This window comes from Thalassophryne amazonica, chromosome 10 (assembly GCF_902500255.1).
Source record: "Thalassophryne amazonica chromosome 10, fThaAma1.1, whole genome shotgun sequence".
Taxonomy (NCBI): Eukaryota; Metazoa; Chordata; class Actinopteri; order Batrachoidiformes; family Batrachoididae; genus Thalassophryne; species Thalassophryne amazonica.
In genome coordinates this window covers 58,236,403-58,252,572 of record NC_047112.1, presented here as the reverse complement: position 1 = coordinate 58,252,572, position 16,170 = coordinate 58,236,403, and the positions used below count along the sequence as shown (strand labels likewise).

Below are 16,170 nucleotides of genomic sequence, written 5' to 3'. Positions count from 1 at the left end.
CTTGACAGGAGACTGTACTCTTAATTACAGGCCCGGTCGCCTGTATTGCATAGGATCAACCAAGTGAAAAGTTGGAAAATTATTTAGCAAACAGTATGTCAAAATGAGTAAAAATTCTTAAAAATAATAAAACAGTCAAAAGAAAATGATTAGGAAAGCAAGTAACAATGATTGTAAACTTATTTAGAATTATCCAAATTAAATCTAAAATCAATCAACATTATTAAACTCACAAATACCACATGGTTTAAGGGTGATTAAGTCTGAAATGTTAATGTTTTAATATGCTGATTTTTTGCTAAAATGGTTAAAATTGAGTTAATTTGTCAAAAATTTTATTTCTCTTCATAAAACAATCTAAATGTTCTTAAAAGCTATGTTTATGGCAAATAATAATTATGATTAGAATTTTGATATTTTAATTTAGAATTTAGACTTTTGGATTTTTCATTTCTTTTATTTTTCAGTTTTTTCTTCCTAATTTCAGTCTGTTTTTGACTCACGTGGGCTTTTTTGTTAAGTTCTTTGAAACGGCCAGAAGGAGTTGGGATCTCTGATTTCTATTCGCTTACAGAATCTGTTATGAAACGGTATCTTCAGAACCCACAGCAGCTGGTTGAGTTGGTTTGTGGTTGGTTTGTTGTTCCCCTCTGCACACAGAGTCTGTTATGACCCCACATACACTGGAGCATTTTATTAAAAATCTGCTTCTGTCAGCTGTCTGTCGTGCGCTCTTAGTGGCCACATATGAGGAACTGCATTTCTCCTTCGATTCTCTTACTTGGGGGTAGACCTGGAGTCTACCTGCCAACCTGGGGGACCCTGTGTCCTGTGGCGACTCCTGATGCCCAAAGATCTAAGCTCAGTATAGATGTCCAGGCTTTTTATAGGCCTGAATATACATGAGAAGATTTTTGAAACTGCTATGCAGTATATTTTAGCAAATAATCCCCATAGGTGAGATAAGGCCATCTACACCCTGGAGCCTCAGTCCCACCGAGTGAAGGAGCCATGCACCCTGTTTTTGTTTGTTTCGTGAGCTATCGTGGCAGTATAGTGGCTCAGAGTGGCTCTTAGAGGTATTATCTTCAGTTAACGAGGCTCCTCTCTGTGCGTGGCGCTAATTTCAAGATGTTCAAAATTTAGCAACAACAGCGTGGCGCAGTTTGTGTTCGAGTTACTGCGACGGCTTAGAGGCATTTGCGTGGTGATTACGAGTTTGCTAAAAGCCCATTATCCGTGCACCTGGCAGTTACGCAGGACCTGAGAGGCTATTTTTGGAACGGCTCTTGCGCACACAATTCCACCTGCTCTGTGCGCTGAGCTCTATATAAATAATGTAATGATTTTCCTGCCAAACCTTGGATGCTGAAAACACCTCTAATCACTTCTGGAATCACAGAGGACTGTTTCATCTGGATGCTTTTTTTTTCCTCTTTCCTGCTCCATGTGGAATATATTTTGAACAGCTTAAGGTAACTATTTTTAATGTTTTTATAGCTTGATAACATCACGCTACACAGCACTGCGTGGCTCGTACGTGGCTCATGCATGGCTTAGCATGGCTGATACGAGCCATTCGAGGCTCTAATGACCTGTCGGTCGTGGCTTCTACGTGGCACGTGCGGGGTACAGAGAGGCACCTTAGTAGTGGATATGTGTTAGGTGAAAACGTGGGTCATTCTTTGAATAATCACTCCACACCCATGCGTGGCTTCTTCTTCATCGGTGGGACCGAGGCTTAAAAGACCTAATCTTTTTCCGTTAAAAGGATGCGTTTTAAGTTTTGCCCCCCCCCTTTTTTTTTCTCTACACCACACAGAGCTGTTTTTACATTTCCGTATTTCGTAGTGCATTTAAACAACCATGCATTGCACCCAAATTGAATAATTTAAAATAAAAATGCTTATTTGTAAAGCTTTTGATACTGTTGACCATAAAATTTTATTACAGAGATTAGAGCATGCCATAGGTATTAAAGGCACTGCGCTGCGGTGGTTTGAATCATATTTATCTAATAGATTACAATTTGTTCATGTAAATGGGGAGTCTTCTTCACAGACTAAGGTTAATTATGGAGTTCCACAAGGTTCTGTGCTAGGACCAATTTTATTCACTTTATACATGCTTCCCTTAGGCAGTATTATTAGAAAGCATTGCTTAAATTTTCATTGTTATGCAGATGATACCCAGCTTTATCTATCCATGAAGCCAGAGGACACACACCAATTAGTTAAACTGCAGGAATGTCTTATAGACATAAAGACATGGATGACCTCTAATTTCCTGCTTTTAAATTCAGATAAAACTGAAGTTATTGTACTTGGCCCCACAAATCTTAGAAACATGGTGTCTAACCAGATCCTTACTCTGGATGGCATTACCCTGACGTCTAGTAATACTGTGAGAAATCTTGGAGTCATTTTTGATCAGGATATGTCCTTCAATGCGCATATTAAGCAAATATGTAGGACTGCTTTTTTACATTTGCGCAATATCTCTAAAATTAGAAAGGTCTTGTCTCAGAGTGATGCTGAAAAACTAATTAATGCATTTATTTCCTCTAGGCAGGACTATTGTAATTCATTATTATCAGGTTGTCCTAAAAGTTCCCTGAAAAGCCTTCAGTGAATTCAAAATGCTGCAGCTAGAGTACTGACGGGGACTAGAAGGAGAGAGCATATTTCACCCATATTGGCCTCTCTTCATTGGCTTCCTGTTAATTCTAGAATAGAATTTAAAATTCTTCTTCTTACTTATAAGGTTTGAATAACCAGGTCCCATCTTATCTTAGGGAGTTCTTAGTACCATATCACCCCAATAGAGCGCTTCGCTCTCAGACTGCAGGCTTACTTGTAGTTCCTAGGGTTTTTAAGAGTAGAATGGGAGGCAGAGCCTTCAGCTTTCAGGCTCCTCTCCTGTGGAACCAGCTCCCAATTCAGATCAGGGAGACAGACACCCTCTCTACTTTTAAGATTAGGCTTAAAACTTTCCTTTTGCTAAAGCTTATAGTTAGGGCTGGATTGGGTGACCCTGAACCATCCCTTAATTATGCTGCTATAGACTTAGACTGCTGGGGGATTCGCCAAGTGCTTGCTCATAGGGGGTTGTTTTGACTGTTGGGGTTTTTCTGTGATTATTGTATGGCTTTTGCCTTGCAATATAAAGCGCCTTGGGACAACTGTTGTTGTGATTTTGCGCTATATAAATAAATTGATTTGATTTGATGACATCATATGTGATCATATGTTTTCCTGCAGTTAACTTCTCTGGGGTGTTTATGCCCTTTTTCTCTTTGGTTATTGTTACAAACAAGGGTGTCATTAATGTACCTTCTGTAAATAAAATGTTACTTTTGTCTTGGCTCATAACAGAAACATATAATTGAAAACCGACAGACAGCATCACTTCCTAAAATTGCATTTCTTCGTGATCAGCAAATGTCTGGCTGAACGTTTGAACGGTAACTCAGTCTTCCTGTTTAAACCCAGATTGTTGGCCAGTGTTTAACAGGCAAATTGAATTCAGTTTTTTAAATGGCAATTATCACTCATATTCATATCCTACACTTAAAGGAACATTTCAATCATGTTAAGTAAATCGCAGCAGTTTTCTCTTAATTTCCAAACCTGCAATCATGTAAAATTCAGCTTTATCCCCATTCTTTCAGTTCCTGTTATTTTTTTTTTCTCTCTTCCCCTTCGGTCATTTATTTGTCAGCGGCCTAATAAACACCACTACTGTGATTCTTATTAACAGGCCAAGATCTACATATCTGAAATATCACAACTAACCCCTGCAACTATTGGTCACATGTTCTGGTCTTGTATCAATTTAAATAGGTTTTGGGGTTCTATTTTTGAGGCCTTCTCACATGTGTGGCAGAGTAATACAACCCCTGGCAATAATTATGGAATCACCAGCCCCAGAGGTTGTTCATTCAGTTGTTTAATTTTGTACAAAAAAAGCAGATCACAGACATGACACAAAACTAAAGTCATTTCAAATGGCAACTTTCTGGCTTTAAGAAACACTAAGAAATCAGGAAAAAAAAATTGTGGCAGTCAGTAACGGTTACTTTTTTAGACCAAGCAGAGGGGAAAAAATATGGAATCACTCAATTCTGAGGAAAAAATTATGGAATCATGAAAAACAAAAGAACGCTCCGACACATCACTAGTATTTTGTTGCACCACCTCTGGCTTTTATAACAGCTTGCAGTCTCTGAGGCATGGACTTAATGAGTGACAAACAGTACTCTTCATCAATCTGGCTCCAACTTTCTCTGATTGCTGTTGCCAGATCAGCTTTGCACGTTGGAGCCTTGTCATGGACCATTTTCTTCAACTTCCACCAAAGATTTTCAATTGGATTAAGATCTGGACTATTTGCAGGCCATGACATTGACCCTATGTGTCTTTTTGCAAGAAATGTTTTCACAGTTTTTGCTCTATGGCACGATGCATTATCATCTTGAAAAATGATTTCATCATCCCCAAACATCATTTCAATTGATGGGATAAGAAAAGTGTCCAAAATATCAACGTAAACTTGTGCATTTATTGATGATGTAATGACAGCCATCTCCCCAGTGCTTTTACCTGACATGCAGCCCCATATCATCAATGACTGTGGAAATTTACATGTTCTCTTCAGGCAGTCATCTTTATAACGCTCATTGGAACGGCACCAAACAAAGGTTCCAGCATCATCACCTTGCCCAATGCAGATTTGAGATTCATCACTGAATATGACTTTCATCCAGTCATCCACAGTCCACGATTGCTTTTCCTTAGCCCATTGTAACCTTGTTTTTTCTGTTTAGGTATTAATGATGGCTTTCGTTTAGCTTTTCTATATGTAAATCCAATTTCCTTTAGGCAGTTTCTTACAGTTCGGTCACAGACGTTGACTCCAGTTTCCTCCCATTCGTTCCTCATTTGTTTTGTTGTGCATTTTCAATTTTTGAGACATATTGCTTTAAGTGTTCTGTCTTGACGCTTTGATGTCTTCCTTGGTCTACCAGTATGTTTGCCTTTAACAACCTTCCCATGTTGTTTGTAGTTGGTCCAGAGTTTAGACACAGCTGACTGTGACAACCAACATCTTTTGCAACATTGCGTGATCATTTACCCTCTTTTAAGAGTTTGATAATCCTCTCCTTTGTTTCAATTGACATCTCTCGTGTTGGAACCATGATTCATGTCAGTCCACTTGGTGCAACAGGTCTCCAAGGTGTGATCACTCCTTTTTAGATGCAGACTAACGAGCAGATCTGATTTGATGCAGGTGTTAGTTTTGGGGATGAAAATTTGCTGGGTGATTCCATAATTTATTCCTCAGAATTGAGTGAGTCCATATTTTTTTTCCCTCTGCTTGGTCTAAAAAAGCAACTGTTACTGACTGCCACAATTATTTTTCCTGATTTCTTATAGTGTTTCTTAAAGCCAGAAAGTTGCCATTTGAAATGACTTTAGTTTTGTGTCATGTCTGTGATCTGCTTTTTTTCTACAAAATTAAACAACTGAATGAACATCCTACGAGGCCAGTGATTCCATAATTATTGCCAGAGGTTGTAGATCCCAATCCAGTTACAGCTGTATTTGGTGTTCTCCCAGTTCAACAGGGCTTGACCTCTTATCAACTTAACGCTGTAGCGTTTTCATCTCTCTTGGCCAGAAGGGTGATATTAACAAAATGGAAAGACGCACAGCCACCTTCCTTTATTCAATGGGTGAGGAAAGTTATGATGTGTTTACAAATGGAGTATTAAAATACAGTTTACAGGGCACCTTACAAAAGTACCAGAAGACGTGGGCATCCTTCATAGAGTATGTTGAAGGTCTGCCATTTACATGAGTGGGGAGTATGACACTCTGAAATGAAACAATATGACGTGTATATGCAGCCTTTTTTTTTTTTGTTCTCTATTTTATTTTGTGTGTGTGTGTGTGTGTGTCTCGTTTTGTTTGTGTTGGGTTTTTCTTTTCTATCTTATAATACTTTGCACATAAAGGGGTGATTTTGTACATTACATGCCACTGGTTGGCATGAGTTTGATATATTTTATATGTGCATATGCCAGACTTTATTTTTTGTACTGCTTGCTTTTGTGTTTTTGTATTAAACTGAAAATCTTAAATAAAATGTTCAAAAAAAATGTTCATTAGCCACATCTTACCACAGTATTAACAACATTGATATGAGTATGGTTGCTCAAGCTATTACAGACATATTCAGTTTTAATATTGCTGCAGCGATTTGGTGCTCCCATTTTCCCACAAAATATTAGACAAACAATGACAGTGATAACTGATTGTGACAAGTCGTTGTCTAAACATCAACAAGGTTTCCAACAAGGACAGTGAAGGAAATGGAAAAAAAGGAAGAACATGTTTCGTAGGGGTGCTCCTGATGATTGCAATAAAAACTGAATTTTACATGTGTTGATGGGTGTATGGCTTTGGGGACACTATGAATCTGTGTGCACAGTATAGTGGGTATAATGAGGCATGCGATGTTATGAGCTGTGAATGACTGAGGAGTTGCATCAGTGCCACATGGCCTCAAACTGCAGTCTAAGCTACATTGGGGTCCAACTGGAAGAGACATCAAAATCCTGTTCTACCAGGAGGTGAGAAGCAGTCTCTGGGACAACAAAGCAATCACCCAAGGAAGGAGTGCAGCCAAGCACCCCACAGGCAGACACGAGGCAGCCCCACAAACCTGTTAAAAAGGATAAAGGATGCAGACCCCCAGCCCCAACACCAGATAGTCTGACTTTCTTACTGGAGACTTTCAGATGATCTTGTGACACTGAAAGCTAAACACTATTTTTGTGTGTCCTTGCAGATTTGGCTCAGCTGGTTTTCAGCACATCTAAAGGACTGCAGTGGATGAACATCAGTAGTACCAAGTACACACAGCTGGTCTCACATTTACCAGGGTCCGGTCCTGTGTCTGCCTTTGCTCAAACCCACACACTGTACTGGGCCTGGCAGGGGCAAGGATCTATATTTAGGTAAGAAATAATTGCTGGAACAGAGTCTATAGCAGCTACTTCAGCAGTATGTTACAGCTGAAGCTAATAAGTGATCTTTTTGTTTTAATGGGGGGGAGATCAGGACAGAAAGTAAACCTCTTAACCTGATTATTAATGACTACTCCTAACATGATTAATAGTTGTAAATAATTATCTCCTGCAACCGATAGAAGTACAACCATCATTGTGTTTCCCTTATGATTTTGATCTTTGTTTCTTTTCTTCCATGTGTGAGGCACTTAACCACAAGAAATGGTGAAGTCTAGCTCACGTACTTCAACACTTCAAGACCTTGTGTCTTTACTGCATATCTTTCCTGGACCAGACATGTCTGCTGCTTACCAACAAGTATTACCAAACTGATTCACTAAGTAAGCAGGGGATCAAACTTGACTGGGTTGCTTGACGCGAGGACGTTTTGCTTCAAATCGCAGAAGTTTCTTCAGCTAAAATTCTTGCTCTGGTAGTGGTAATGAGTCATTCACGTCATCAGAGTCGTCAGGGGAGCCGTCAGGAGAGGCGTCCGTCCCATCATTAGGAGGGACAGGTGCCCTGTCATTAGGAGAGTACTAACTAGAGCACAGTAGGTGCTAATTAGAGCTATTGTTTAGTCACTAGCCTATAGCAGTCTGCCTCTCGGTAGGAGGGGTCTGGTTAGGTTTAAAACTCCAGCTTTTGTGGCTTCTGTTATTCTTCTCTACAAGAGTCAAGACAGAAGTCAGTCTACCAGAGCAAGAATTTTAGCTGAGGAAGCTTCTACGATTTGAAGCGAAACGTCCTTGCGTCAAGCAACCCAGTCCAGTCAAAGATTCAAGCTTCTCTACTATGGAAACCACCTGGACAACTGAGAGCCTTCACAGAAACCAAGATGAATGCCTCTTTAAACAGCGGGGAAGATCACAAAAATGGATAGAATTACATTTAAAACATTCTGTATTACTAACTGGGATATTTAGGATTTAACTGAGGAGCCTTTGGCTAAATTGAAGGGCCTGCCTGTTGAGCCAGTGGCTTCTTGTGTTAAAGCATCTAAAGCACAGTTGTGGATCACAAGAAGTCTGATTTCTCCTTAGGAGCCATCTGCAAAAGTGTCATGGTTCCACACAGCTGTACAGTTTATTATTATACAAATAATGAATGTTTTTTCATTCGTGCAATGGTAAGAATATTTCATGACCTGAAAGATGGAACATTCCATCAGGCCAACCTGACCTGTGTGACTCTGCTTCCCCCTGACTCGCTCTCGAGCCCCCTCGGCACATCCAGCCTTCCTGTCCGTAACCCAGTGAGTCTAGGCACTCTGTTGGGCCGCTGTTTGTTTATAAGCTAAGCACGGTTGCCGGTAGTTTGAGGACACAGTGGTCGCAGCGTGCAATGGTACAAAACCTATGGAACCAAATTTGCATGGTAAATGGAACCAAAATTACACGATAAATGGAGCACAATGGCAACTGGGATGAATGATCAATATCACGTGACATACAAACCACTAATCAAATGACAAGCATTTATTTAGGCGTTATATAAACAAAATTATTAGATGCTTTGGAACATAAAGGATTTAAATCATTGAAGAAGGACACACAAATTCACAACCAGGAACACAACCAGGTGGCAGCACGGTGTCTTAGTGGTTAGCACGGTGGCTTCACAGCAAGAAGGTCATGGGATCGATTCCCACCTGTGGTCTTTCTTTGTGGAATTTTCATGTTCTTCCTGTGTTTGCGTGGGTTCCCTCCAGGTGCTCCAGCTTCTTCCTGCATCCAAAGACATACAGGTTAGGTGAATTGGAAACTTTATGTTGTCCATAGGTGTACGTGTGGGTGTGAAAGTGCTTGTTTGTCTATATGTGACCCTGCGACAGGCTGGCGTCCTGTTCCGGGTGTACCCTGCTTCATGCTCTGTGACTGCTAGGATAGGCTCCATCCATCTGTGACCCGATCTTGGATAAGCTCTTGAAGGTGTGTGTGTGTTTGAATGGTCCACCAGAAGATCAGGATCATAACAAAGCCATCAGATGGAAATGGGACATCACCCAACTTTAAGAGCGCATCATTCGACCACGGAGGACACTTTTATTAAAAAAAAAAAAAAAGTAATTTAACTTATTTCATTTATATTGCACCAGATCACATCAATGTTGCCTCAAGGCGCTTCACACACGTAAGGTCTTACCGTACCAATTCCTAGAGCAAGCACACAGGCGACAGTGGTAAGAAAGAACTCCCTCTGATGATTTGAGGAAGAAACCTCAAGCAGACCAGACTCAAAGGGGCGACCCTCTGCTTGGCCATGCTACCGACACAATTTACAAAACAAATATACAGGAAATTTTAGGTGTCCATGCAGGTGCACAGGATGGGAGGCTTGCAGAAGAAGACACCCACTCCCATCTCTGGATGGAGCCGCATCTCAAACAGAGAGGGGAAAAAAACAGAATCAGGCATCAGAAAAACAGCAAATACAGTATAATTTGTCAGCATTAAGCAACAAGAAAAATAGAAGACATACTAAGGTGATCGCCAGCCTAAGCTTCACTAAAAGACCCAGAATTTAGATAAAGTTGATGCCACGGCCCACTCCGTTTCCTAATAAAATGAATTTAAAAGGGTAAAAAGCATAGTAACATACTATACCAGTATGCTCGCCATACGAAAGGGAAAATAAGTGGGTCTTAAGTCTAGACTTGAAAGTCTCTACAGAATCTGACAGTTTTATTGATGCAGGGAGACCATTCCACAAAACAGGGGCACGATAAGAGAAGGCTCTGTGACCCACAGACTTTTAATTCACTATAGGGACACAAAGTAGCCCTGCGCCGTGAGAACGCAGAGCCCGGGCCGTTACATAGAGTTTAATTAGGCCAGCTAAGTAGGGAGGTGCTAGTCTGTGAATCATTTTATTGGTTAATAGCAGAACCTTAAAATCTGATCTTGCAAAATCACCAGGACAAAGGCAGGGCCTTTTTTTTCTTTCTTAACCCTTTTTTAATGTAAATTTTTGATTGGATTTCTGGAAAGTATGCAACTGTAGCTCACTGTGTGAGCACTATGCTGTCCATGTTTACTTCTTTTAGTGCACACTTTCTGTGTTTGCATGATTTGACCCCTGGTCGTTTTGCAGGATTTCCTTGGATGGGAAGTCACAAGATGATGTGTTACTGCTGAAAGTTCAAGGTTCAGTGTCTAGCCTGGCTGTGGACTGGATCCACCAGCTCCTTTACTGGACCAGTATGGACAAGGGTTCTGTTAACATTGCTCTGCTGCACAGCTCGACTCATCATCGCCGGCTCATCACAGGACTGGATGAACCTTCAGCCATCACTGTGGAACCATTGCAAGGGTACAACAAATCAGGCATTTAGATTTTGTTTGTATGCCATGGGATCAATTGGACAAGCTGATTATTATTGTGAAGGTGGTGTGAAAGATGTCTGGGTCATTTTTTCACAAATGACAAATTTAAACAAATTTAAAGCAGACCTGCATTGAAATGAATGTGGTCAGATCTCATAAAGAAATAGCTGATATGTATTTGTAAGACCCTTATGAATGCAGTAAAGTAAATCTGCAAGCCCAAATTTGTAATTCAGCGGAGAAATCTTCATTTAAAAATGACAAATTTGCAGCTAAAATTTGGCCCTCAGCGAAAACTGTTTGTACTTCCGGGTCATTGCAGTGACGTCTGGCAGAAGACGGAGCGCTCCCGCCTTCAGTCCGATCCCGCATTGAAATTGATTTTATCTGTTAGTAATGTTACTGTTATACACGTCCTGGTTTCAGCATCCAAAAGTAAGATGCAATGAATGTGAGATACAGCTCTGCATGCTCAGATCAGCGGCGACATCGACAACGGGCGACGTTCTTCCCTGACGCCTCGCTCTCTGCCTCCGCTGCGCTTACTGAGTCTGCGTACTCGGCCACTCACATCGCCCCCGTGTCTGCTGCGCAGCCAGCACCACGTCCTTGTCTACTGAATGGAGGTGCAGCCAACTTGGCACAAGTCCAGAGACTACGCTCGCTGTTTTGATGCGGAGCGGCCGGTGACACCTGTTGCTGCAAGGACAGACTTCTTGCGGCAAAATCTGCAGCGCCGCACGTCTTGGTAATCGGAGCCGCAGAGCTCCGTGGCCGCTGAGAGAGGTTTATATCTTTTTAATGACTTGGATTCTTTGCGGGTCCCGCCTTTTTACCCCGTGACGGTAACACCGGAGGTGAAAGACAGTAGATTTTCAGTGCGACACCACTCAATCAAACGGGCGTATGGAAAAAGTCCCCCAAAATAATTTTCAAGCACAAATAAAAGAAATGTGTACTCACCAAATGTGCCGCAAGACAATATGAAGTTTTAAAAAAAGTAGATCCTTCCGTATAAGACAAGAAAAAGGTGCAGATGCAAACTGACGTAAATCCACAAATTACAGTTGGCGTGCGCAATGCATGTTGGGATAGGGTCTTTTCCCTGACGTCTCGACAGCGTCCCGGATGTGATGACAGTTTTGCGGAGGGCTAAATTTTAGCTGTAAATTTGTCATTTTTAAATGAAGATTTCTCCGTTGAATGACAGATCTGGGCTTGCAGATTTACTTTACTACATTCAGAAGGATCTTATGTGTAAATATAAGTAATTTTTTGGTCCAAAGATCTGACTGCATTTATTTCAATGCAGGTCTACTTTAAAGAAATCACTTTCACTGTTCATATCCAGGATTAAAATGTGTAAACATCAATCAATCAACATTTATTTATAGAGTGCTTTACAGCACTGACTGATGTCCAAAGCGCTTAACATTAAAAACACAAATTCACAAAAAATAAAACACATATACAATAAAATTTTAAAACAGAACGTTAAAACAGAACATGTCACCTCCCCACTAGGTGTTAAAAGCCAGTTGAAATAAGTAAGTCTTTAACTTAGATTAGATTTAAAAAGTGCTAGGTCAGGAGTAGTATGTAATTCAAGAGGTAGCTTGTTCCACAGTCTGGAGCCAGCTACCGCGAAAGCATGATCACCCCAGCATTTGTATCTTGACCTCGGAACATCTAAGTAAAGCTGGCCAGACACCCTTAATGTCCTACTGTAAGTGCGCAAAGTTAAAATTTCAGACAATTAGGGAGGTGCAAGGCCATAAATAGATTTAAAAACAAACATTAAAATCTTAAAATCAATTCTAAAATGAACTGGAAGCCAGTGGAGTGAGTACAGGATGGCCGTAATATGCTCATGTGTAAAAGTGTTTGTTAAAAGAAGAGCAGCAGCATTCTGTACCAATTGGAGTCGTGCAAGAGACGACTGATTACTGCCAGAATAAAGTGCATTACAATAATCAAGTCTGGAGCTGATAAAAGCATGAATGGCCATCTCAAGATCACGTCTACTGAGGAAGTGCTTCATTTTAGCCAAAAGATGAAGCTGGAACAAAACTTGCTTTGACAACAGTTTATCTGTTGATCGAACCTCAAACAGCTGTGAAATATCACTCCCAAATTCTTGACAGCTGGTTGTACATAATTAGCCAAAGCACCAAAATTTGGTGTTACCACATTTGGTATGCCAGAGCGCTCAAACACCATGATCTCAGTTTTACCATCATTCAGGGAAAGGACGTTTTGGGACAGCCACTGCTTTACATTGTGAATACAATTAAATAATGATGACAAAGCATCACTCCCATTAGTCCTCACAGACAGATAGATTTGCAGATCATCCGCATAGCAATGAAAGGTCAGGTTGTGCTGGGCTGTAATTGACCCCAATGGCAGAATGTACAAAGAAAATAGAATAGGCCCAAGAACAGAACCCTGCGGCACTCCACAACACAGGAGCAGTTGATGAGGAAAGGTCCCCAGTTATAACAGAAAAGCTCCTTTCATCCAAATATGATCTACCCACTTAAGTGCAGTACCCTGTATGCTAATAAAATGTTCTAACCGAGAAACAAGTACTGTGTGATCCACAGTATCAAAGGCTGCTGTGAGGTCCAACAGAACCAGCAGAGCAGGATTCCCTGCATCCACCGACAAAGTGATGTCATTATCAACTTTTAAAAGTGCTGACTCAGTGCTGTGTCATGATCTAAACCCAGATTGAATTTTTCAAGGATGTGATTGTCTTCTAACAATGACTGTAACTGTATAAACACAACCTTTTCTAAAACCTTAAACAGAAATGGCAGATGAGACACAGGTCTAACATGGGATAGGTGAGGTTTTTTAAGAAGGGGTCGAACCACAGCATGTTTAAAAGCAGCTGGAACAGACCCCAATCTAAGACGAGCATTGATAAAAGTTAGGAGACCCGCCCCAACAGTATTAAAAACCTCCTTCAATGCCTTGGCTAGAACAACATCTAAAGGACAACTTGTAGGTTTTATGTGTTTCACAACTTCACCAAAGGATGCAAAAGAAATGGGTTCAAACTGCTCAAGCACAGCAGAATGTGCATGAGTAACAGACAGCTCAGTTGCTTTGGTATTTAACCTGAGTACAGTACTGTGCAAACATTTTAGGTGGAAACAGTGGTGCCAGCTCTCTTCAGGTCATTGACCAGCTCCTCCCGTGCAGTTCTGTGCTGATTCCTCACCTTTCTTAGGATCATTGATACGCCACGAGGTGGGATCTTGCATGGAGCCCCAGTCCGAGAGAGATTGACAGTCATGTTTAGCTTCTTCCATTTTCTAATAATTGCTCCAACAGTTGATCTTTTTTCACCAAGCTGCTTGGCAATTGCCCTGTAGCCCTTTCCAGCCTTGTGGAGGTCTACAATTTTGTCTCTGGTGTCGTTGGACAGCTCTTTGGTCTTAGCCATGTTAGTAGTTGGGGTCTTACTGATTGTGTGGTGTGGACATGTGTCTTTATGCAGCTAACGACCTCAAATTTGGTAAGATTGTAATTCACGTCGGCAGTAATGACACCCGGTTACGCCAATCGGAGGTCACTAAAATTAACATTGAATCGGTGTGTAACTTTGCAAAAACAATGTCGGACTCTGTAGTTTTCTCTGGGCCCCTCCCCAATCGGACCGGGAGTGACATGTTTAGCCGCATGTTCTCCTTGAATTGCTGGCTGTCTGAGTGGTGTCCAAAAAATGAGGTGGGCTTCATAGATAATTGGCAAAGCTTCTGGGGAAAACCTGGTCTTGTTAGGAGAGACGGCATCCATCCCACTTTGGATGGAGCAGCTCTCATTTCTAGAAATCTGGCCAATTTTCTTAAATCCTCCAAACCGTGACTATCCAGGGTTGGGACCAGGAAGCAGAGTTGTAGTCTTACACACCTCTCTGCAGCTTCTCTCCCCCTGCCATCCCCTCATTACCCCATCCCCGTAGAGACGGTGCCTGCTCCCAGACTACCAATAACCAGCAAAAATCTATTTAAGCATAAAAATTCAAAAAGAAAAAATAATATAGCACCTTCAACTGCACCACAGACTAAAACAGTTAAATGTGGTCTATTAAACATTAGGTCTCTCTCTTCTAAGTCCCTGTTGGTAAATTATATAATAATTGATCAACATATTGATTTATTCTGCCTTACAGAAACCTGGTTACAGCAGGATGAATATGTTAGTTTAAATGAGTCAACACCCCCGAGTCACACTAACTGTCAGAATGCTCGTAGCATGGGCCGAGGCGGAGGATTAGCAGCAATCTTCCATTCCAGCTTATTAATTAATCAAAAACCCAGACAGAGCTTTAATTCATTTGAAAGCTTGACTCTTAGTCTTGTCCATCCAAATTGGAAGTCCCAAAAACCAGTTTTATTTGTTATTATCTATCGTCCACCTGGTCGTTACTGTGAATTTCTCTGTGAATTTTCAGACCTTTTGTCTGACTTGGTGCTTAGCTCAGATAAGATAATTATAGTGGGCGATTTTAACATCCACACAGATGCTGAGAATGACAGCCTCAACACTGCATTTAATCTATTATTAGACTCTATTGGCTTTGCTCAAAAAGTAAATGAGTCCACCCACCACTTTAATCTTATCTTAGATCTTGTTCTGACTTATGGTATGGAAATAGAAGACTTAACAATATTCCCTGAAAACTCCCTGCTGTCTGATCATTTCTTAATAACATTTACATTTACTCTGATGGACTACCCAGCAGTGGGGAATAAGTTTCATTACACTAGAAGTCTTTCAGAAAGCGCTGTAACTAGGTTTAAGGATATGATTCCTTCTTTATTTTCTCTAATGCCATATACCAACACAGTGCAGAGTAGCTACCTAAACTCTGTAAGTGACATAGAGTATCTCGTCAATAGTTTTACATCCTCATTGAAGACAACTTTGGATGCTGTAGCTCCTCTGAAAAAGAGAGCTTTAAATCAGAAGTGCCTGACTCCGTGGTATAACTCACAAAGTCGTAGCTTAAAGCAGATAACCTGTAAGTTGGAGAGGAAATGGCGTCTCACTAATTTAGAAGATCTTCACTTAGCCTGGAAAAAGAGTCTGTTGCTCTATAAAAAAGCCCTCCGTAAAGCTAGGACATCTTTCTACTCATCACTAATTGAAGAAAATAAGAACAACCCCAGGTTTCTTTTCAGCACTGTAGCCAGGCTGACAAAGAGTCAGAGCTCTATTGAGCTGAGTATTCCATTAACTTTAACTAGTAATGACTTCATGACTTTCTTTGCTAACAAAATTTTAACTATTAGAGAAAAATTACTCATAACCATCCCAAAGACGTATCGTTATCTTTGGCTGCTTTCAGTGATGCCGGTATTTGGTTAGACTCATTCTCTCCGATTGTTCTGTCTGAGTTATTTTCATTAGTTACTTCATCCAAACCATCAACATGTTTATTAGACCCCATTCCTACCAGGCTGCTCAAGGAAGCCCTACCATTATTTAATGCTTCGATCTTAAATATGATCAATCTATCTTTGTTAGTTGGCTATGTACCGCAGGCTTTTAAGGTGGCAGTAATTAAACCATTACTTAAAAAGCCATCACTTGACCCAGGTATCTTAGCTAATTATAGGCCAATCTCCAACCTTCCTTTTCTCTCAAAAATTCTTGAAAGGGTAGTTGTAAAACAGCTAACTGATCATCTGCAGAGGAATGGTCTATTTGAAGAGTTTCAGTCAGGTTTTAGAATTCATCATAGTACAGAAACAGCAT

At 40.7% G+C, this 16,170-nt stretch overlaps 1 protein-coding gene across 2 annotated transcripts in view; it reads left to right on the top strand.

The window, feature by feature from the left end:
• The window catches only part of LOC117518807 (low-density lipoprotein receptor-like), a 131,851-nt gene that overhangs the window by 88,408 nt on the left and 27,273 nt on the right, over positions 1–16,170 (top strand). For both annotated transcript variants that reach the window (XM_034180045.1, XM_034180046.1), the window contains exons 6-7: positions 6,853–7,021; positions 10,166–10,384. In XM_034180045.1, the coding sequence (XP_034035936.1) occupies positions 6,853–7,021; positions 10,166–10,384 (388 nt within the window). The remainder of the gene's footprint in view (positions 1–6,852; positions 7,022–10,165; positions 10,385–16,170) is intronic.